General features: G+C 42.9%; 1 protein-coding gene across 1 annotated transcript in view; it reads right to left on the bottom strand.

Moving 5' to 3' along the window:
* The window catches only part of LOC135529381 (synaptotagmin-6-like), a 51,767-nt gene that overhangs the window by 12,837 nt on the left and 14,869 nt on the right, over positions 1-24,061 (bottom strand). Inside the window, exon 2 of the mRNA XM_064958156.1 lies at positions 15,068-15,096. Within this exon, the coding sequence (XP_064814228.1) occupies positions 15,068-15,096 (29 nt within the window). The remainder of the gene's footprint in view (positions 1-15,067; positions 15,097-24,061) is intronic.

Raw genomic sequence — 24,061 nt, 5'->3', positions numbered from 1 at the left:
ACACACACACACACACACACACACACTCACATCTTCGTCACATTAAATATTTATGTGAGAGCAGTGCAAGCTTGTACAATTATAACACATCTCACACCTTTATCATGTCAGCCTAATTGTCCATGCAAGAGCCAAAGCCAAGCGCATGCCCTGGATAATACATGGTATTCTGATTCAGTGTTCAAAACAGTAATTGAATCTAGAATGTCTTTTTAATTCAATAGATGTCAGGTGCTATGCCCACTGTTTTCATGATACTGTATTTGCAGTGTTTACTCATCATAAATCGTTGAATCTTTTGTGATGTTTTCTTTGTAAAAAAAATAGGAACAAATGTAAATTGTGAAAAATGACTGGACACAAAGGCATGACATCATCCTACAATTGGATCTTAGTGTCTGCAAAATGGGAGAAATTGCAGTCCAAACCACATTTACTGTATCTGCTGCATTGCTCTCACAGAAATAAACTGCAGTGAGACCAGACTTGTCGAGCTTTCTTTTTAGGGACCCATAAATGTGATTAAACCTTGTTTTGTAGCAGACACAGAGAGCAACCAAAGCCCCAGGGTTTTTCTCCTCGTCAAGGGCCCTCGTATACAACCTGGTCTCTATAGTAACCTGTCCAATAGACATTTTCACTCCCACTCCCACTGCCCCCACCACTATCCCCACCCCCTAATTTTGAGGGCTGCAGTCTCTCACACAACATGTCAAGTTCAGTATATATTACACGATCCTCGTCATTCGTTCTTACACTAATTCTCTACGTCTTGGTGGAGGATGTGCAATAAAAAGTAATACCCCCTCTAATCACCCTTGACTGGGATGAATTATCGTGTCTCATCATGGCTCCTCTTAGAGAATCTTTAAGCAATTACTATAGCAGCCTCCTTGGCTGTTTATAGGCCTCAGTTGCCTCACACCTCAGCCTCTTTATCATCCTCCCCACTCAATCCTTTACACCTGGGATTTACTCACATAGATGACACCCATGAGGAATGGGCCACTTATTAACTATAAAAGATGTCAGAGGAAAATAATGGGTCTGGGATCATCCCTTCATCCACGGTGGCCACATGGTTAGGACTGACAATACACAGGAAATAGGCTACCAGTCTGAAAAATAATTTAAAAAATAATAATTTCCAGCTGGTTAAAGTGGTTGTGTTGGAGAAGAAAATGCTGGTCCAACCCCATTGTTCCCATTAAAAGAGCACCGAAACATTATCTTCCCATGTATTTTCCCAAATAAAGGATAAAAACAAAATAAATATTATTTACTGTTATAGTACAATCTCCATCCTATAGCTCCTCCCAACTCTTCACCGCAGCCTCCACACAAACTGACATTTAGATGAAGGACATCAGTATAATTGCAGGCAACATTTTCCCGGGCCGCAGCCCCGGCGACCCTGTGTGCAGTATAGTATGGGGGAAGGTACACTTCTCCCTCCAGTGTGATGATATTTACAGACAAGCAATCACTGGGATTGCCATGTGGAAACTCACCACAACAACCCCTGCTGTATGTGCTGGTGTCCCTATAGGCCTACCTACACCAACCCCCTTATTTAAAGGGGCTATTATTTTATTTAACTGTTGCCAAAATAAAACCATTCACATAGCCATATTGTTAACAAAGTCCATCAAATATCTTGGTTAAATTGATTGAGTATAATGGGTAATTATGAGTGTTATATCAGTTTATTGTCTTTATAAGAAATCGCCCATCCCTTCTCTATTTCCTGAAGTCAGTGATGATATCATTCATTAGGCCAATTTCCATTCCCACCACAGCTATCATAGCAATGGCGTGAGATACAGAGACAGAGAGCGAGAGAGACAGATACAGAGAGAGCAAGAGAAAGAGAGAGAGTGACAGTAAATTTCAGTAAGACAAAAATAATGGCGCTCCAAAAAACGTCCAGTCGCCTGGACCACAAATACAAATTCCATCTAGACATTGTTGCCATAGAGCACACAAAAAAACTATATATACCTCGGCCTAAAAATCAGCGCCACAGGTAAATTCCACAACGCTGTGAACGAGCTGAGAGACAAGGCAAGAAGGGCCTTATATGCCATCAAAAGGAACATAAATTCAAAATACCAATTTGGATCTGGCTAACAAAATTTGAAACAGTTATAGAACCCATTGCCCTTTATAGTTGTGAGGTTTGGGGTCTGCTCACCAACCAAGAATTCACAAAATTTAGACAAACACCAAATTGAGACTCCACATGAAGAATTCTGCAAAAATATCCTCCCTGTACAACATAAAACAGCAAGTAATGTATGGAGAGCAGAATTAGGCCGATTCCCGCTAATTATCAAAATCCAGAAAAGAGACGTTAAATTCTACAACCACCTAAACCACCTCCTTTGCACCCCATTATTTTTATTTCTACTTTGCACATTCTTCCATTGCAAATCTACCATTCCAGTGTTTTACTTGCTATATTGTATTTACTTTGCCACCATGGCCTTTTTTTGCCTTTACCTCCCCTATCTCACCTCATTTGCTCACATCGTATATAGACTTGTTTATACTGTATTATTGACTGTATGTTTGTTTTACTCCATGTGTAACTCTGTGTCGTTGTATGTGTCGAACTGCTTTGCTTTATCCTGGCCAGGTCGCAATTGTAAATGAGAACTTGTTCTCAACTTGCCTACCTGGTTAAATAAAGGTGAAATAAAAATAAAAAATAAAAAAAGGAAGCGACTCCCAAACCTTCCATAACAAAGCCATCACTGACAGAGAGATGAACCTAGAGAAGAGTCCCCTAAGCAAGCTGGTCCTGGGGCTCTGTTCACAAACACAAACAAACCCCACAAAGCCCCAGGACAGCAACACAATTAGAACCAACCAAATCATGAGAAAACAAAAATAGAATTACTTGACACATTGGAAAGAATTAACAACAAAAAAACAGAGCAATCTACAATGCTATTTGGCCCTAAACAGAGAGTAAACAGTGGCAGAATATCTGGCCACTGTGACTGACCCAAACTTAAGGAAAGCTTTGGCTATGTACAGACTCAGTGAGCATAGCCTTGCTATTGAGAAAGCTCACTGTAGGCAGACCTGGCTCTCAAGAGAAGAAGGCTATGTGCACACTGCCCACAAAATGAGGTGGAAACTGAGCTGCACTTCCTAACCTCCTGTCAAATGTATGACCATAATAGAGACACATTTTCCCCTCAGATTCCACAGATCCACAAAGAATTCGAAAACAAACCCAATTTTGATAAACTCCCATATCTATTGGTTGAAATACCACAGTGTACCATCCCAGCAGCAAGATTTTTGACCTGTTGCCACAAGAAAAGGGCAACCAGTGAAGAACAAACACCATTGTAAATCCAACCCATTTGATGTTTATTTATTTTTTCCTTTGTACTTTAACTATTTGCACATCGCTACAACACTGTATATAGACATAATAATATAATTCCATTTGTTTCGGCAATGTTAACATGTGTTTCCCATGCCAATAAAGCCATTGAATTGAATTGAATTGAATTGAGAGAGAGAGAGAGAGAGAGAGAGAGAGAGAGAGAGAGAGAGAGAGAGAGAGAGAAAGAGCTCCACTTCAACATTCAGTCACAGGAATAGATGTGTACATGGTATAACAAGTTGTATTGTTACAGACAAGTGAGGGCCAAGTACGTGCTTGTGAATTCTATAGTTTTCAATGTCGTGTTGTTTTTAAATGTATCACAAATGAAAGGACTGCACCATGATACAATAGAACATGAATCCTTTTCAATGACTCATTATCTTTGAGAGGACTCTACAAAATGATGAGGTAGAAAATGTTCAAGGCCTATGTATCTGAGAGAGAAATGTTATATCTGCCTATTGATTTAGTCAAGTCATGAAACCTCTGGTACAAAAACAAAACGTATCATCATTATATAAGAGATATTATATAAAAATAACATTATTATATTGTCACGCCCTGATCTCTTTCACATGTCCTTGTGATTGTCTCCACCCCCTCCAGGTGTCGCTTATTTCCCCCAGTGTATTTATCCCTGTTTCCTGTCTCTCTGTGCCAATCGTCTTGTATGTTTCCAAGTCAACCAGCGGTTTTCCCATTCACCTGCTTTTTTTTTTGCATTCTCCATTTTCTAGTCCTCCTGGTTTTGACCCTTACCTGTTTCTGGACTTTGTACCCGCCTGCCTGACCATTCTGCCTGCCTTGACCATGAGCTTGCCTACCCCTTTGGATTATTAAACATTCTAAGACTCCAACCATCTGCCTCCTGGGTCTGTATTTGGGTCTTGCCTTGAGATGTGTGTGTGTGTGTGTGTGTGTGTGTATACATATAGTTGAAGTCGGAAGTTTACATACACCTTAGCCAAATACATTTATACTCAGTTTTTCACAATTCCTGACATTTAATCAAAGTAAAAATTCCCTGTCTTAGGTCAGTTAGGATCACCACTTTATTTTAAGAATGTGAAATGTCAGAATAATAGTAGTGATTTATTTCAGCTTCTATTTCTTTTATCACATTCCCAGTGGGTCAGACGTTTACATACTCTCAATTAGTGTTTGGTAGCATTGCCTTTAAATTGTTTAACATGGGTCAAACTTTTCGGGCAGCCTTCCATAAGCTTCCCACAATAAGTTGGGTGAATTTTGGCCCATTCCTCCTGACAGAGCTGGTGTAACTGAGTCAGGTTTGTAGGCCTCCTTGCTCACACATGGTTTTTCAGTTCTGCCCACAAATGTTTTATAGGATTGAGGTCAGGGCTTTGTGATGGCCACTCCAATACCTTGACTTTGTAGTCCTTAAGCCATTTTGCCACAACTTTGGCAGTATGCTTGGGGTCATTGTCCATTTGGAAGACCCATTTGTGACCAAGCTTTAACTTTCTGACTGATGTCTTGAGATGTTGCTTCAATATATCCACAATTTTCCGTTCTTATGATGCCATCTATTTTGTGAAGTGCACCAGTCCCTCCTACAGTAAAGCATCCCCACAACATGATGCTGCCACCCCGTGCTTCATGGTTGGGATGGTGTTCTTCGGCTTGCAAGCCTCCCCCTTTTTCCTCCAAACATGATGGTCATTATGGCCAAACAGTTCTATTTTGTTTCAGCAGACCAGAGGACATTTCTCCAAAAAGTACGATCTTTGTCCCCATGTGCAGTTGCAAACGGTAGTCTGGCTTTTCTATGGCGGTTTTGGAGCAATGGCTTCTTCCTTGCTGAGCGGCCTTTCAGGTTATGTCGATATAGGACTGGTTTTACTGTGAATATAGATACTTTTGTACCCGTTTCCTCCAGCATTTTCACAAGGTCCTTTCCTGTTCTGGAATTGATTTGCACTTTTCGCACCAAAGTGTGTTCATCTCTAGGAGTCCTTCCTGAGCGGTATGATGGCTGCGTGGTCCCATGGTGTTTATACTTGCATACTATTGTTTGTACAGATGAACGTGGTACCATCAGGCGTTTGGAAATTGCTCCCAAGGATGAACCAGACTTGTGGAGGTCTACAATTTCTTTTCTGAGGTCTTGGCTTATTACTTTTGATTTTCCCATGATGTCAAGCAAAAGAGACACTGAGTTTGAAGGTAGGCCTTGAAATACATCCACAGGTACACCTCCAATTGACTCAAATGATGTCACGTTCTGACCTTTATTTCCTTTGTTTTGTCTTTATTTAGTATGGTCAGGGTGTGAGTTGGGTGGGCAGTCTATGTATGTTTGTTCTATATTTTGGGTATTTCTATGTTCGGCCTAGTATGGTTCTCAATCAGAGGCAGGTGTCATTAGTTGTCTCTGATTGAGAATCATACTTAGGTAGCCTGGGTTTCACTGTGTGTTTGTGGGTGATTGTTCCTGTCTCTGTGTTTGCACCAGATAGGACTGTTAGGGTTTTCACATTTCTTGTTTTTGTAAGTTTGTTCATGTGAAGTGATTTATTAAAGCATGAATCAAAATAACCACGCTGCGCTTTGGTCCGCCTCTCCGTCAATGGAAGAAATCCCTTACAAATGATGTCAATTAGCCTATCAGAAGCTTGCTTCTAAAGCCATAACATAATTTTCTGGAATTTTCCAAGCTGTTTAAAGGCAGAGTCAACTTAGTGTATGTAAACTTCTGACCCACTGGAATTGTGATACATTGAATTATAAATGAAATCTGTCTGTAAACAATTATTGGAACATTACTTGTGTCATGCACAAAGTAGATATCCTAAGCAACTTGCCAAAAGTATAGTTTTATAACAAGAAATTTGAGGAGTGGTTGAAAAACTAGTTTAAACGACGCCAACCTAAGTGTATGTAAACTTACGACTTCGACTGTGTGTGTGTGTGTGTGTGTGTGTGTGTGTGTGTGTGTGTGTGTAAACAAAATGGTAAAATCAGAATGGCACTTTTGAGAAAGATTTGTTTTTACAATTCAGAGGGTGCTAATGTATATTTTTATGCAATCCAATGAAAATTACCTTTTCATTTTACATTTGTGTCAGGATAATAACAATGCTCAGAATACTGCCTTTTAATAGAATTTTAAAAAGAGGTGTGGGAAATATTAAAGGTCCAGTGCAGTCCAAAACGTGATTTTGTTGTGTTTAATATACAATATATTTCCACACCATCAGGTTGGAATAATACTGTGAAATTGTTAAAATGTTGATACTGCCCTTTTGGTGTAAGAGCTATTTGAAAAGACTGTCTGAAATTTCAGCCTGTTTTGATGGGATGGAGTTTAGGTCTGCCTGCTGAAATCACCAGGCGGTAATTTAGGTAACAGACCAATAAGAGTTCCAAACCTCTGCCAACAGCTACAGTAGTTTTCAGTTTTCCCTTACCCACTCAGACCAATCCCAGAAAGTAAAAGTAAAATTCTTGCTTGAAAATTGCTCTTGCTAAATCTTAGACAATTTTAATTGAAAACAATCACAGTAAGGTACTTATATGTTACACTGAAATTATTTGAAATTGAGATTAAATCGGCTTAACACACACACACGCCAAAATGCAGTTGTCAACTCCAGAGTTGGTTTTCAGCTATTAATTTCCGTAATTGGTTGAGCCACCCAAAGGATGATAATGTGGGACAAAATATGTTCCACGTCTTGAACTCTCCTCCCAGCCAAATAAGAGCTTAGCCAGCCAGGAGAATTCTGGAACCTATTACAAACGGGCCAGTACATCACTGGGGCTAAGCTGCCTGCCATCCAGGACCTCTACACCAGGCGGTGTCAGAAGAAGGCCCTAAAAATTGTCAAAGACCCCAGCCACCCCAGTCATAGATTGTTCTGTCTACTACCGCATGGCAAGCGGTACCGGAGTACCAAGTCTAGGACAAAAAGGCTTCTCAACAGTTTTTACCCCCAAGCCATAAGACTCCTGAACAGGTAATCAAATGGCTATCCGGACTATTTGCATTGTGTGCCACCCCCCAAACACCCCCAACCCCTCTTTTTATGCTGCTGCTACTCTCTGTTTATCATATATACATCGTCACTTTAACTATATATTCATGTGCATACTACCTCAATTGGGCCGACCAACCAGTGCTCCCACACATTGGCTAACCGGCTATCTGAATTGTGTCCCACCACCCACCACCCCCTCTTTTACGCTACTGCTACTCTCTGTTCATCATATATGCATAGTCACTTTAACCATATCTACATGTACATACTACCTCAATCAGCCTGACTAACCGGTGTCTGTATGTAGCCTCACTACTTTATATAGCCTGTCCTTTTACTGTTGTTTTATTTCTTTACCTACCTATTGTTCACCTAACACCTTTTTGGCACTATTGGTTAGAGCCTGTAAGTAAACATTTCACTGTAAGGTCTACACCCGTTGTATTCGGCGCATGTGACAAATAAACTTTGATTTGATTTGAAATACAGATCATTATGTGAAAACCCCCGAGCACCCCACGGCATTGTCTCCAATCCCTTTGCTACATAAACAAGCAGGATCATTGAGGCACACACACAACAGCAGGGGGGGTGGGGGAACTTTGAGGATCCTGTCTCTTTCTTCTATGTGTGAAAGTAGATTAGATTAGAATTTGTTGGGCTGGAGACTGAGGAGAGTGTGGACAGGAGATAAGACAGAGAAAGGCCAGGCTTGCTGGTTTTGATGGACAGTCACTCTGAAGAGAAAATGCCGAGAGGTAGCCAATAAGAGCGTTCGGCTGAGCAAATATCCCTAAATCTGACCACAGACTGTTATAAAAGGAAACAAAAGGAGTCCTCTTTGGGGAAACGTCAAGTTATTCACAGACGTCAGTTAGGGTGTGAGTGTTTGAGAACCAAACCATGTGAATTAAACCAAGAATTGCCCCGAGAAGAAGGATTTGCGAGCCGTCCTTTTGTTGAAAACCATTCAATATGTCCTCCTCTCTCAGGGTTCTGGATGACTGACAGTTTAAGTGGATAACAAATGGAGTGATCATCCCCTGCAGCCAAAACAGCCAAACCTGATTTATAAAGTTAATTAGACGAGAGCATAGATTCATGTCTCTTATAAAAAATGTTGTTTTAGGTTGCTGAGAGCTAACGTGACCAATCCTGCTTCTGGTGGCTTTCCATCTCCTCTATGTGTTTCTCCATCCATTCTCCATCCATTAATCAGCCATCATAATTTCATTCGCCATTACCTGGACAATTGGGGTGAGTGACTTCCGAACCAATCAATCAAATCAATTTGTGTAGCTCTTTTTTAGAAAGTCATTCATCACTTGAGGCTAAACAAAATCCTACAACCCAAAAGAGCAACTGTGGCAAATATCCTGACAAGACTGACAGATAGAGTATAGCTCATTCTATCTGGTCGGCACAATGCATGAGTTTGCATGACCGTCACAGTCATGCCCAATCTATTGTGTCAAAAAGGATTTTGTCCCACAAATGCTGACTTTAATAAACCAATCCAATGCTTGGATGACTGGATCTTGAATGTGAAGACGACCATGGCTCACTTGACCAAGGCTCAGGCTGGCAGGTTTGATGCAAAATAGATCCAGTCTTACTCTGCAACCACAGGGCTCTGGGTCAAAAGCAGTGCACTAAAGGCTGTAGGGAAAAGGGTGCCATTTGGGAATCAGACTTACTCTGTGTGGATCTGCCCAGTGCCTGGGGGATGCTAGAGGCATATTACCTCTGCACTGACCAATTTTATTCATGCCCTGACGGGTTGAATGAGTGGTTGCCTGGTATTGATCGGTGCAATCCAGATGCACTTTTATTGCACCTCAAGAGCTTTCATGTGCAAAGGCAAATACAATTACAATTGGTTAATGCATTTGCGTGCCCATCGTAAATACCCAAAGTGCTTCCTGCGGCATCAAAGTCTCCAATATAAATCTCCAATATAATCCTAATCGCGTTACATTGACCACAATGTCAAATAAATCAGATGTTACCGGGGCCTGATCTGGAGTGGTAGCTGTCACAAGGCACACAGGTCCAAAGGAAACGCACGAGTCACTGCAGACCATATCAATATGCTATTACGGCATTAGTTGCAGGGGCCCTTCAGATCAGTAGGTTATGCATAAATCATGACGAGGAGTCTTGGAAGTCTTAAGCTACAAAGCATTGGGCAAGCGAGTGCATTAACCAATTGTATTGGCATTTGCCCTTGCACATGAAAGCTCTTGAAGCGCAATGAAAGATCTTTTGGATTGCACCGATCAATATCAGATAATGGCGCCGGAGAGGATGGCTGCTGTTTCATTGGCTCTTAACCAACCGTTCTATTTTCTTTGTTTATTCTCATTGTTTGTATCTTATTTTGTACATGTTGCTGCTACCATCTCTTATGACCAAAAAGAGCTTCTGGACATCAGAACAGCGATTACTCACCTTGAATTGGACTAATAATTTTTCTTTAATGAATCGGATGAGAGGGATTTACTCCAGACACCCGACGAGGCCCTCATCCCTGTCATTCGCAGGAGAAAGAGACAGAGATTTCGTGGAAGGAGATCGGGTGCCTTGTGAGGATTAGGTGACGAGTGGATTCTCAATCTGTCGTTGCCCTCCGTACTATTGGCCAAGGTACAATCGCTGGATAATAAATGGGATGAACTAAAAGCATGTATATCCTACCAACGGGACATTAAAAACTGTAATATCTTATGTTTTACAGAGTCGTGGCTGAATGACGACATGAATAACATTCAGCTGGCAGGTTATACACTCTATCGGCAGAATAGAACAGCAGCCTCTGGAAAGACAAGGGGTGGCGGTCTATGTATATTTGTAAACAACAGCTGGTGCATGATATCTAAGGAAGTCTTGAGGTTTTGCTCATCTGAGGTAGAGCATCTCATGATAAGCTGTAGCCCACACTATCTACCTAGAGAATTTTCATCTGTATTTTTCGTAGCTGTCTACAAACCACCACAGACTGATGCTGGCACTAAGACCACACTCAATGTGCTGTATTCCGCCATAAGCAAACAGGAAAATTTTCATCCAGCGGCGGCACTCCTAGTGGCCAGGGACTTTAATGCAGGGAAACTTGAATCCGTTTTACTTCATTTCTATCAGCATGTTAAATGTACAACCAAAGGGAAAAAAACTCTATACAACCTTTACTCCACACAGAGATGCGTTCAAAGCTCTCCCTCGCACTCCATTTGGCAAATATGACCATAATTATATCCTCCTGATTCCTGCTTACAAGCCAAACATTAAAGCAGGAAGCAGCAGTGACTCGGTCAAAAAAAATGGTCAGATAAAGCAGATGCTAAGCTACAGGACTGTTTTGCTAGCACAGACTGGAATATGTTCCCGGGATTCTTCAGATGGCATTGAGGAGTACACCACATCAGTCACTGGCTTCATCAATAAGTGCATCGATGACATTGCCCCCACAGTGACTGTACATACATACCCCAACCAGAAGCCATGGATTACAGGCAACATCCGCACTGAGCTAAAGGGTAGAGCTGCCGCTTTCAAGGAGCGGGACTCTAACCCGGAAGCTTATAAGAAATCCCTCTATGCCCTCTGACGAACCGTCAAACAGGCAAAGCATCAATACAGGAGGACTAAGATCGAATTGTACTACAACGGCTCTGATGCTTGTCGGATGTGGCAGGGCTTGCAAACTGTTGCAGACTACAAAGGGAAGCACACCCAAGAGCTGCCCAGTGACACAAGCATACCAAGCAAGCTAAATTACTTCTATGCTTGCTTCGAGGCAAGTAACCCTGAAACATGCAAGAGAGCATCAGCTGTTCCAGATGACTGTGTGATCACACTCTCCGTAGCCGATGTGAGTAATACCTTTAAACATGTCAACATACACAAGGCTGCAGGACCAGACGGATAACAAGGACGTGTACTCTGAGCATGCGCTGACCAACTGGGTAGTGTCTTCACTGATATTTTCAACCTCTCCCTGTCTGTCTTTAATACCTACATGTCTTAAGCAGACCACCATAGTCCCTGTGCCCAAAAAACACTAAGGTAATCTGCCTGAACGACTACCGAGCCGTAGCACTCACATCTGTAGCCATGAAGTGCTTTGAAAGGCTGGTCATGGCTCACATTAACCCCCTTATCCCAGAAACCCTAGACCCACTCCAATTTGCATACCGCCCCAACAGATCCACAGATTATGCAATCTCTATTGCACTTCACACTGTCCTGGACAAAAGGAACACCTATGTGAGAATGCTATTCATTGACTACAGCGTTCAATACCATAGTGCCCTCAAAGCTCATCACTAAGCTAAGGACCCTGGGACTGAACACCTCCCTCTGCAACTAGATCCTGGATTTCCTGACGGGCCACCCCAAGGTGGTAAAGGTAGGTAACAACACATCTGCCACGCTGATCCTCAACACTGGGGCCCCTCAGGGGTGCGTGCTCAGTACCCTCCTGTTCTCCCTGTCACTCATGACTGCACGGCCAGGCACGACTCCAACACCGTCATTAAGTTTGCCGCTGACACAACAGTGGTAGGCCTGATCACGACAAAGACGAGACATCCTATAAGGAGGAGGTCAGAGACCTGACCGTGTGGTGCAAGGACACCAACCTCTCCCTAAACGTGATCAAGACAAAGGAGATGATTGTGGACTACAAAGGAGGAACGAGCACTTCTCCAATCTCATTGACGGGGGAGGGGGGGGGGGGGTAGTTGAGCAGGTTGAGAGCTTCAAGTTCCTTGGTGTCCACATCACCAACAGACTAACATTGTCCAAGCGAACCAAGACAGCCGTGAAGAGGGCACAACAAAACTTATTCTACCCCCAAACCATAAGACTCCTGAACATCTAAACAGATAGCTAGCCTATTTGTTTTGCCCCACCCCCTCTTTTTTTGCTGCTGCTACTCTCTGTTCATTATCTGTGCATAGTCTCTTTAATAACTCTACCTACATGTATATATTACCTCAATTACCTCGACTAACCGGTGCCCCCGCACATTGACTCTGTACCGGTACCCCATGTGTATAGCCTCACTACTGTTATTTTACTGCTGCTCTTTAATTATTTGTTACGTTTGTTTCTTCCTTTTTTGGGGGTATTTTTCTTAAAACGGCATTGTCGGTTAAGGGTTTGTAAGTAAGCATTTCACTGTATGGTCTACCTACACCTGTTGTATTCGGCGCATGTGACAAATACAATTTTATTTTATTTTGATTGTATAGACCATTCCCTATGCTTTTTGTCTATCTCTTCCTTGAAGTGTTCCTTTTGTCCATTGAAGCACTCTCTGTTCTGAGAGGATGGCTGCTGTTATATTACTTCCTGAAATAGTATTGGTTTATCTCTCTGTGTCGTTTGTGTTAGATCCCATTCTTCAAAGATGTGTGTACAGGAAACAACAGGCCGATATGCTTGTGGCAATTTTAGGGTTGAATAAGGGAACACAGTCTGCATTAGCTATGCTAGTTATTGAACCAACCCTCATCTTATCTCTCCCCGCCTGCCCTCTGCTTCCCATTGCAGTGATACACTTCCCTTAGAACTGACCTCCCTCCTCACACCAATATCCACCCATTTTAGCTCTTGAAGCTTAAAGTGACAGTAACGCGATTGTAGTCCTAGGTATTATAAATGTCTTGAATATTGCGTAAGCCACCACCCGGGTATGTATCATTGACTGTTATTTATACTGGCAAAGTTGAAACCGAACATGGCCAATTGGTTTTAACTGTTATAACTGAAAGAAGATAATTGTATATTTTTTATAGTGTTGCCTGTTCCATTGCATTGCTCATGACCCAGCTCAATAGGTGGCCTTTCAGAAACCTGTGTCTTATGTACTGGTTAAGGTGTTCCCCCCCATTAAACGGGAACTGTCGTAGTCTGGTAGTTGAGACATTTTATGTAACCCTAGTCGGCAGGTGTTACATAAACTTTGCCATAAATCGGACATCACACGCTTCCCTTTAGATGGCTTAATCCGTAAACATATCATATGACACCATGCTGATTATAAGCCACACTATTGGACAATTACATGGCCCTCACTGATCTATGGCTTTTGCCATCAGTGATGACAGAGGTGGACAGGAGGTCATGAATTGGTTATTTGTTGACAACAGCCCATTGATTGATCTGAGCGGAAAAAGTTAATAATCAAGGAGCAACATTTTGATCAGCATAATAGTGTCTTAATCAGTGTGTAAAACCTCAGGTGCGTGAACTACACCAGGTGTGTGCAGACAGTCAACCAGATGCAGAAAGTCATCTTGACAGCTTAAAGAAAAGCACAACTCAACATGACACTGTCAGTTCATTTAGATGTACTGTTATCTAAGATTTAGACTTACTGTTAGAGCAGGACAATAACCCTGCTGCAACAGGAAATGTGGATTATAATGAATGGACATTTTTGTAGGGATTGATACATTTTTATTAAGGGAAAATAAAGTCTGACATTTCAAAGTGGAAATTAGAAACTTCAGAAGCCTTTTTAGACCTCAAATACACTGCAAGTTTTACATTTCCTGCATTGCAGAAAAGTTATCCTGCGACAGGGTGATCAAATTAAGATCCTACATCTGCATATATAATCCCATAATCTTTCTTCCACTTAAAGACAGATCAGCAGCTGCTTCTAGCTGCACCCCGAGTGTGTAAACACTAAACAGAACCACGGCCCAACAGCCATGTTAGCCAGTCAGGTCACCACCATGAGACCCCGGTCAGCAACATGTCACAGGGTCATCATTATTCATCAGACAGTGTGGCCTGAGTGGTGCTGATTGCCAGTGCTGTGATGCTGTGATTGCACCAGTGAGCAGGGTCGGAGCCTCCACAGCTGATGACAGCCAGATAAACACTCACAGACTCCTGCATGTAGAGTTGCTGCATTCACTGAGAATGTGAATTTTGAATGTGGGTTTGTGTGTTTGCGATAGTGTTTGCACAGCACATAGATCCCACTGGGGCTGATGTGTTAATCTGGAGGTTCATTGATGAGTGGGTTGGAGCCAGACCCATGCCGACTGACTGCAGTGCTGTGATTGTGAATGAACTCGACACACACACATGACATGCAATCGTCTCGCTCTAAGCAGCCCTTGAGCAGCAATGTAGCAATTGCTCATCAGACTGCAATATGTTTAATGCCCTTGAAGGGTAATGGATTGAGACACAGTTCAGTACAGTGAGATCAATACAAACACAGTGTGTAAGATGATACCATATGGACTTCTCACAGTACACTACACCAGTAATGCTTTGCTTACAGATGTTTAAACGCAAAACATCAAAGGGTTTGAAAAGGAACACAGAAAAAAAAATCTTACTGTTTCTTTGTCACATTTGAAGTATGAAGATATTTTTATTTTTTTGAATTTCTTGACTCTCACTGGGGAACAACAGGAGCACATCAGGGGCAACACACGACAGGGGCAACAGTGAGAAAGGACGGACTAAAACTGCTTACTCTGTGGTTCTTCAAAGTCCTAAATTGTCCTGTTTCCATTTTTAAATCACATTTTTACCCAGTCGTTCCACTAATTCCCCCAAATATAGCAACAGTGTTATAATAGTACATCGACAAGCAGCTAATATCATGCAAAGTTACAGTGATAGCACTCACCGGTGATGAACACTCTCCTCTATCTCCCTCTTTGAATCTCTGTACAAGAGCTATGACTCTCTCTCACTTTACCTCTCTCTGTGTCTCTTTCTTTCTCACTCTGCCTCTCTCACCCCCCCTCTCTGTCTCTTTCTTTCTCACTCTGCCTCCCCCTCTCTCTATCTCTCTCTCTCTCTCTCTCTCTCTCTCTCTGTCTCTTTGTTTCTCTCTCTGCCTCTCTCACTCTCACTCTGTCTCTCGCGTTGCCTCTCTTGCTGCCTCTCTCTCTTTCTCAGAGGATGCTCTTCCTCCCCTGCCTCCACACCCGAATGACCCTGTTTCTACTGGGACCCCGTTTCTATGGAGCTGTGAGCCATACAGTCAGCCAACCAACCAGCCAGCCATCCAGTGTACAGCCCTAGATGCTGTATGTATAGCCTATTGCAACTCCCCAGGGCAGGTACTTCAGCCAAGCCTAGAGAGCAGTTACAAACCTTTAATAAATAACCCATACAACTGATCCACGTGGTCATTACATATGCACTGGCTCCATTGTTATATGCATTGCATGTATTTGGTTATTTTCTTATTATGTGGTGAGCAGGAAAAACACATGTTCATTCCTTTGATGTCCTAAAGAGAAAGAGTCTAACAAAAGAGAAAGGTGCATATGTTGGAGTGCATGCACACTAATGAAATATCCTCATGAATATCAAACACATCCGTGAAAGGGTGCCTCGGATATTACACCAGGGCTATTAAAAAAAACTGGAAGGAGGAGGAGAAAATCATCAAGCACAGAAATAGGGAGCAACTTGGAGGAGAGCAAAAAAGATAATGACCGTATCAATTGTATACACATGCTTATATAATCAGCAATGATTAGATGAACCAATGGGGACACTGTGCGTGCGGAACATGTATATAGTATGGTCTGTGAAGCGTGTAATATGGCATTAACATGCTTCTGAGCAGCAGCCTTCATGCTTTAGTCTTCTGCAGTTATTGTTATGTACACTAGTAGGTTCCACTGCCATGCAATCTTCCTGCTCTGGTTCTGCCTGCCTTTCTCTGCGTGTAGTGGAGATGTAAATGTACACTGTTCACACACTGAGGGCAGCCAGCTGATGACCCACAACAGTTATCAGGGAGTAGAGTGAGATGGGAAGGTGGGAGAGAGTGTCATGCTTCATTGGGATCCACAACAGATGAACTGATGTCGTCAGTTCTTTTTGCATCAGCATGCAGTAGACACATGGTTGGAAGACTTCATCTGCTGCTCTCTCTTACAGTACCCGTCCAGGAGTGGTGTAAAGTACTTAAGTAAAAATACTTTAGAATAATACCTAAGTTGTTTTTTGGGATATCTGTACTTTACTTTTTAGTGACCGGTATTTCGGTCATTCTGTTGTTGGGGTATATTTTTTATTTTATTTTTACAATTTAACAATCATCAGCAAAGCATAACAATCAGATAATGCCCCGTTATTCCCCACACATACACAAAACAACTGGCTACATGGGAGCACATCATACACAGCCCTTCGCTCCCCATCCCATGAACACCTCTCTCTGTCCCCTCACCCAGTATTAGTTTAAATGATTAGCAAAAACAAAAATGAAACAGAATGTCCTTCACATCCAATGCTAGTAAATACATTTTTCAAAAAAATAATATATATAATACTAAAAATACAATCATGAATATGTATAATGGTAATAATAATGAGGCAGCTCAGGTGGGCCTGAAGGCTCTGAAAACTAATTAAAGTCCCCCCAGACGTCAAGAAATGCAAAGGGTTTATTACATAAATTGTACGTTATTTTTTCAGAATATAGAAAGTTAGTTATTTTAGCCACATCTGTTTGTTTGGCGACGTCACTCTTCCATTTAAAAGCTGTGCATTTATTGGCTGCAATGACTGCCAGTTTAATAGATCTTGTTTTGTTACCAATATTAACTGGTAGAATGGGGTCATCTCCGAGAAGAATAAGGGAATGATCTTGTGGTACAGTCATATTAGTGACCTGTGATAAGATCTGAATTATGTCTTCTCAGTAATTGCCTTATTCGGGGCAGGACAAAAACATATGCATAAAGGGTGCCCACCCCTGTTTTACTCCTTGGACAAAATGTGGAATATATAGACTTTCTCTCTCTGGTATAAAGTAGACCCGATGTAAAATATTGAATTGCATCAACTTGTGCCTTGTGTTAAATGAAAGACGCTGAGCATCTAAAAAGAGATTTTCCAATTTCTCAGCCTCAAAAATGAGACCAAGGTCATCATGCCACTTTATGCAAGTCTTCAGAGCTTCGTCATTCCCCATCAGAGCTTGAAGACCAGAGTACATGTACAAAATGAAACCTTTTATAATATGCCATTTAGCAGGCAGTTTTATCCAAAGCATCTTACAATCATTTTACATATGGGTGGCCACAGGAATCGAACCTACTGGCCTGGCTTTACAAGAGCCATGCTCTACCAACTGAGGTACGAAGGACTACCTTTCTAACCCCTTTCCTCTCCAGCCACAGTTTATCAGCTGTTGGAAGGATAAAAGTTAACCATCTCTATACAGATGACCAAAAGTTTTAATTATTTTGCTGAACCATACAAATATAATACCATCTCTCAGGGCTTTGGAGAAGATGGGGTTATTATAGAAATGTGTTTGTTCATATATAGATCTATGCCCTCCTGTTTGTTTAAGGACTTCAGTCAATATGTTTAGAGTGTTTTTAATTAAAGGATTGCTTGTGAGACCTTTCAAAGCCTTAGGTGGGCTAATACAAGGTATAGATGCCAATGAACCAGGGGAAATACACAATTCCTCTGTCTCCAAGAGCATGAATTTGCTCTTGTATCTTGTCATACCCACACTCTCTTTAACTGAGAGGCCCAGTAATACACCAGGAAGTCAGGTAGAGTAAGCCCACCTTCTGAATATAGTCTGCATAAGGATTTACAGTTCCACAGAAATGATGAGACCTTCCTGTTCAGTTGTTTTGAGAAAAAAAACTATGAGAATAGGAAAGGGCAAACTTTGAAAAAGGTACAGAATTTTGGCAATACGTTCATCTTTAAACAATTGACCCGCCCAATAAGAGAAATTGGTAAATCCCGCCATCTAGAAAAGCTGCTTTTTAACATACTTAATTACCATTTTTTGTAAGGAAAAACATTTCACTCATATTTTAATTAATTACAGGTCATATTTCATAGAAATCTGGAAACACTTGACAGTTACTTCAATGTATTTGGCCAATTTCACTGTAAAGGTGTATTAGTGTAATGAAACACTGTTTGATTATGTTTGCCTATACTCTGACGAAGAAGAAAGAAGTTATTCACCTTATGCTTCACTATGTTCTTCCCAGCTGCGGCTGTTAGTTTCTCACCTCGAGCCTGAGCCTAAATCTCACACAGATCTCGAGGTGAGACATGATTGCTGCTGTGAAGTGACTAATATCTGCCTGCCAGAGTAAAAAAGTGATGCATTGCACCTAAAGCCAGTCTCACAGAGAGAGAAGCCGAGTATCTAGCTATCTGGCAGATGAAGGTCGTGGCTCGTGCTGAGCTGTAGTTTCAACCTGATGTACATCCCGGCGGGGATCTTGGACGAGAAGGCTTATTTTGATGTAAATCAATGTGTAATTATGCATATACTCGTTTACATGTCCCAGGCTTTCCTATGCTGGGTCGATCCAGATGGCTGATAGTAGAATGTGGAAGAAAATACAACTATGGGATTTTAATTGGCAATCTGTGTCACTTCGCCTTCGGCCTGAGAAGGCTACACAGGGGTTAACAGAAATGTACTTTAAGAAAAGGCAACTTCTGATTGCAATAACCTCAGGGCTTGGTGTTTAATGATAATGGCTGAAATAAGCAGAATAAGGATCCTTTGGAGGACCTATTTTTAATGTGTCTTGTACTGTAGCTCATTGTTAGGCCAGGTACAAGTCATTACACTCACTCCCTTAGGCTCAGCGAGATATCTTGTGAATTTACTGCCAGTAACCCAAGTTTAGTCATAGATGGAACCTAAATAGAAAGTGAAAATAAAGGGCTTGATTTATTCATCTGAGTTGAGCAGTGCCAATGACTGCCATGATTGAACGTAATTATGGATCTCCAGTGTCTCAGTAGGCAGACCTACACTGACACAACACACCTCATTAAGAAAATCCTGGTTTCCCACAGCCTCACTGCTTAAGGGGCTCATCCACTGCAGTAAAGGTTAAACCCCCATCCATTCTCCCATGCAGCCAAGTGGACTATAAAGAGAGTTCATGTAACACAAAGAGGGAGTGGGATGGAAAGGAGGTGGCTCACTCAGGCTCAGCACACAGATTACAGACAAAGCATGTCCACAGAATACTGATTGATCGGATGAGAGGAGGAAGTGTCTTTGAATTGGTACCCAGAGAACCCGCATTGTTGCTGTGATCTTTGTTTCCGAGCAGCGTGGTCTGTGTTATAAACCAAATCTTTCCCGCAGAGATGGAAGGTGGTGCAAAGATACAGTACTGTATTTGGAGGGCATCAACTACCACAGGGGAAATTATGGAGAGATGTCAGTGTCAACAGTGAATTCCATCATTTTGAATTTGCATTAGGACATTGAATTTGAATTTCATATTTTGTATTAATTGAATTCATAAATTGAACTTGTATTTCATTATTTGAAATATAATGTAATGAATATTGCATTCAGTTTTATATTCAATATGTATATATTCAGTTTCAATATGGTAGATATTGCATTCATTGTCTGTGTATTCAGATTCAGTTCTCTAAATTCCGATTCAAAACCAGAGACAACATCCTGGTGCTTTGCCAGCAAGGAATGGTAGAAGAGAACCGATGGAATCAAAGGCTCTCCGTCTTAAACAGTATTTTCGCCCTATGAATTTGTCTCTAGTGTTTGAACTGTTTGGGCTATAAACTATTTGCTCCTTCCTGAAAGCTATGACTCTCTGGAACATGGTTGTGCCTTCTATTCCCCTCCATGATGCTCACAGGACATGTTACAATGGAGTGTGACAAACCTCACAACTTGACCCCTATAAGAAAAGAGTTGAATAGCTCTGTCATAGCCCTTCTAAGGATAGCTTTTTCACTCACTAATTAATCTTTCTCTTGTGACTGACTGGGTTCAAACCGGGTCACATGCATGTCACAAGACTGTGTAAGCCCACTTAGCTAAAGCCCATAGGGATTAGTCCAGGAAGCTAACAGCCCACTGGGCAAAAACTGGTTGAATCAAAGTTGTTTCCAAGTCATTTCAACCAATCAAATCAATATGATGATGTTGCAACAACTTGGAAAACTGATTGGATTTGCAAAAAGTAATTAACTTAAGGGCATTTCGTCTTTTTTTACATCCAACTTTTAAACTAAATCCAATGACATGGAGATTTGTTGTTGTTGATTTCATGTTGAATTCAAGTTAGTTTACAACTCAACCAAATGTATATCAAAACTAGATGTTAAACTGATGTCTGTGCCCAGTGGGAGACGTCTTCAAGTCTCCAGCAAGGTTACTCATCAAAAGAGCGTGGACCTCAGTTACATTTCACCCCCCTTTGACCTCTTACTCAGAGATCACGGCACCAATATAACTGACTGGGTTCTAAATCAGGCCTACTGCATAACAACAACACTTTCTGTGGCAAACAGAAGCAGAAGGATCTGTGCACCCCATTTAATGAGAGAGCAACAGAGGTGGCTTGGTGATCCATTCATGTGATGAGCAACCTGAGACCTGAAGACGTGTAAGTTTGACTGATGGGGTTCTAACCCAGGTCTCCTATGCGCCAGACAATGCAAATGTTCAGGTCTCTGAGAAGTTATTCATCATGCAAGCGTGGTCCCCGAACCACCTGTGTTACACTTCACCCCACTTTGACCTCATCCTCGAAGAGACCCATCCAAGTCACAGAACCAATGCCTAGGCTTTAGCTCAGCAGGCTAAAAAAAAACGTCTTAACCCAGTCCGTCACATGCTACCTTTATAATGATGTCTTCAGGTCTCAGGCAAGGTTCTCATCACGTAAGCATGGATCACCAAACCACACTCTTTTGACGAGTAACCTTGCTGGATCTTGAAGACTTGTGTAGCAGATGGGAATATGTGAAACTCACTCCTCAGCCTGATGTTTCGCCCCTTGCGCAATTGCAGAATGAATTTTTAAAAAGTGTGATGGGTTGGATCGCTTCAGGAGGGCGGTCACGTGTGTTTTTGAGGCAGAGGTCCTGAGTTTGAGTTGCACTCAGCTCAAATGCCAGGGCTGCTGTGGAGTGAGTTTTAGGGTGAATGTAGCAGATGGGAATCTTTGAAACTCACTCATCAGCCTGAAGTGTTGCCCCTTGCGAAATTGAAGAAGGCTTTTTTTCAATAGCACAGTTGGTTGGAATGTTTCAGTAGGGTAGTCACGTGAATTTGCGAGGCAGAGGTCCTGAGTTCGAGTCTCAGTATGAGCTGAATCAGGGGAAGCGGTACTCGCTAAGCAAGCAATGTGTCATCCTTCACATTAACTTCCTGAACTCATCTCTATAGGCTGTAGCTAAGTGGGCTAACAGAGTATTGTGACATGCAGGAGACCTGGTGTGAACCCAGTCAGTCACAAGAGCAATAAATAAATAGGGAGAGGAAAAGCTATTCTGTGACAGGGCTATTCAACTACTGTATATTCTTATGGGGGCCAAATTGCAGTGTTTGTCACACTCCCTTTTAACATGTGCTTTGTGTCCTGTAAAGCACCATAGAGGGGGTCACACCCACGTTCCAGAGAGTCTTGGCTTTCAGGAAAGGGGTCATAATAGCTTATAGCCCAAACAGTTCAAACTCTAGAGCCAAATTCATAGGAAGAAAATCAATTCAACATGCCACATTGGTTTCAGAAACCGCCAGAAACCTGTTTAACACAGAGAGCGTTTGATTCTATTCTACCTCTTCTACCATTCTTTAATGCAGAGGTGGCACCCGAAGTTCAAAAGTGATGTGGCAAAAAAGCCAGAGACAACAGCTTCAATGGACAACATACTCTGTAGTTTAGTGAACTACTATAGCAGGGCTGAGCGTTATGCAGAGAATGGTCACAATGTCTTTGTCACGCCTTGGTCTTAGTATTTTGTGTTTTCGTTAATTAGTTGGTCAGGCCAGGGTGTGACATGGGTTTATGTTGTTGTATTTCGTGTTGGGGTTTTGTAGTTATTGGGATTGCGGCTGAGTAGGGGTGTTGCATAGGCTTGGCTGCCTGAGGTGGTTCTCAATCAGAGTCAGGTGATTCTCGTTGTCTCTGATTGGGAACCATATTTAGGTAGCCTGGGTTTCACTTCGTGTTTCGTGGGTGATTGTTCCTGTCTCTGTGTAGTTTCACCAGATAGGCTGTAATTAGGTTTCACGTTCCGTTTTGTTGTTATTTATTTATATCAGTTATTTCATGTACCACGATTCATTCATTAAAGACATAAGTAACCACCACGCTGCATTTCGGTCCGACTTTCTTTCGACAAACGAAGAACGCCGTTACAGAATCACCCACCACACACGGACCGAGCGGCGTGGTAACAGGCAGCGACAGCAGGAGCAGCGAAGGGAGGACGTTATGGACAGCATAAGTATGGAGTATACAACGTGGGATGAAATAGACAGGTGGGCGGTCGACCCAGAGAGAGTGCCGGAGCCCGCCTGGGATTCGCTGGAGCAGTGCGAAGAGGGCTATAGGAGAATGGAGTTGGAGAGGCAATCACGACGGCGCAGAGGAAAGCCCGTGAGTCAGCCCCAAAAATGTATTGGGGGGGAGGCTCAGAGGGAGAGTGGCTGAGTCAGGAGACAGACCTGAGCCAACTCTCCCTGTTTATCGTGAGGAGCCAAGGAGGAGACCAGAACCGGTGTTGGAGGTGAGCGAAGCAGAGACTGTGAAGGAGTTAATGGGGAAATTTGAGGAGAGAGTAATGAGGGAGTTGCTAGCTTGGTGCTTTAGGTACAAGATTCGTCCGACGGAGCGTGTCGGGGATTTAATGGCACCTGGGTCAGCGCTCCATACTAGTCCTGAGGTGCGTGTTAGTCGGCTGGTGAAAAATGTGCCAGCCTCACGCACTAGGCCTCCTGTGTACCTACCTAGCCTTGCACGTCCTGTGCCAGTCCTGCTCTCAGGCTCTCCAGTACACCTTCACGGTCCAGTCCATCCTGTGCCACCTTCACACACCAGTCCTCCGGTGGCAGCTCCCCGCACCAGGCTTCCTGTGCGTGTCCTTGATCCAGTACCACCAGTTCCAGTACCACGCACCAGGCCTTCAGTGCGCCTCGCCTGTTCAGCGCAGCCAGCGCTTTCTCCCTCTCCTGCGCTGTCGGAGTCTCCCGCCTGTTCAGCGCTACAAGAGCCTTCCTCCTCTACAGCGCTGCTGGAGTCTCCTGTCTGTTCAGCGCTATCAGAGCCTTTCTCCTCTCCTGCACTACCGGAGTCTCCCGCCTGTTCAGCGCTTCTAGAGCCTTCCTCCTCTAAAGCGCTGCCGGAGCCTCCTGCCTGTTCGGAGCAGCCTGAGCTGCCAGTCTGCATGAAGCAGCCAGAGCTGCCAGTCTGCAAGGAGCTGCCAGTCTGCAAGGAGCTGCCAGCCTGCATGGAGCAGTCAGAGCTGTCAGCCTGCATGGAGCAGTCAGAGCTGTCAGTCGGCATGGAGCAGCCAGAGCTGCCAGTCTGCATGGAGCAGCCAGAGCTGTCAGTCTGCATGGAGCAGCCAGAGCTGTCAGTCTGCATGGAGCAGCCAGAGCAGTCAGTCTGCATGGAGCGGCCAGAGCTGTCAGTCTGCATGGAGCGGCCAGAGCTGTCAGGCTGCTTGGAGCAGTCAGAGCTGCCAGTCTGCATGGAGCTGCCAGTCTGCAAGGAGCTGCCAGTCTGCAAGGAGCTGCCAGTCTGCAAGGAGCTGCCAGTCTGCATGGAGCTGCCAGTCTGCATGGAGCTGCCAGTCTGCATGGAGCTGCCAGTCTGCATGGAGCTGCCAG

The sequence above is a fragment of the Oncorhynchus masou genome, chromosome 5 (genome assembly GCF_036934945.1).
Source record: "Oncorhynchus masou masou isolate Uvic2021 chromosome 5, UVic_Omas_1.1, whole genome shotgun sequence".
In the NCBI taxonomy this organism is placed as follows: domain Eukaryota; kingdom Metazoa; phylum Chordata; class Actinopteri; order Salmoniformes; family Salmonidae; genus Oncorhynchus; species Oncorhynchus masou.
Note: the sequence above shows the minus strand (reverse complement) of the source record. Positions and strands in the feature narration are given on the sequence as shown.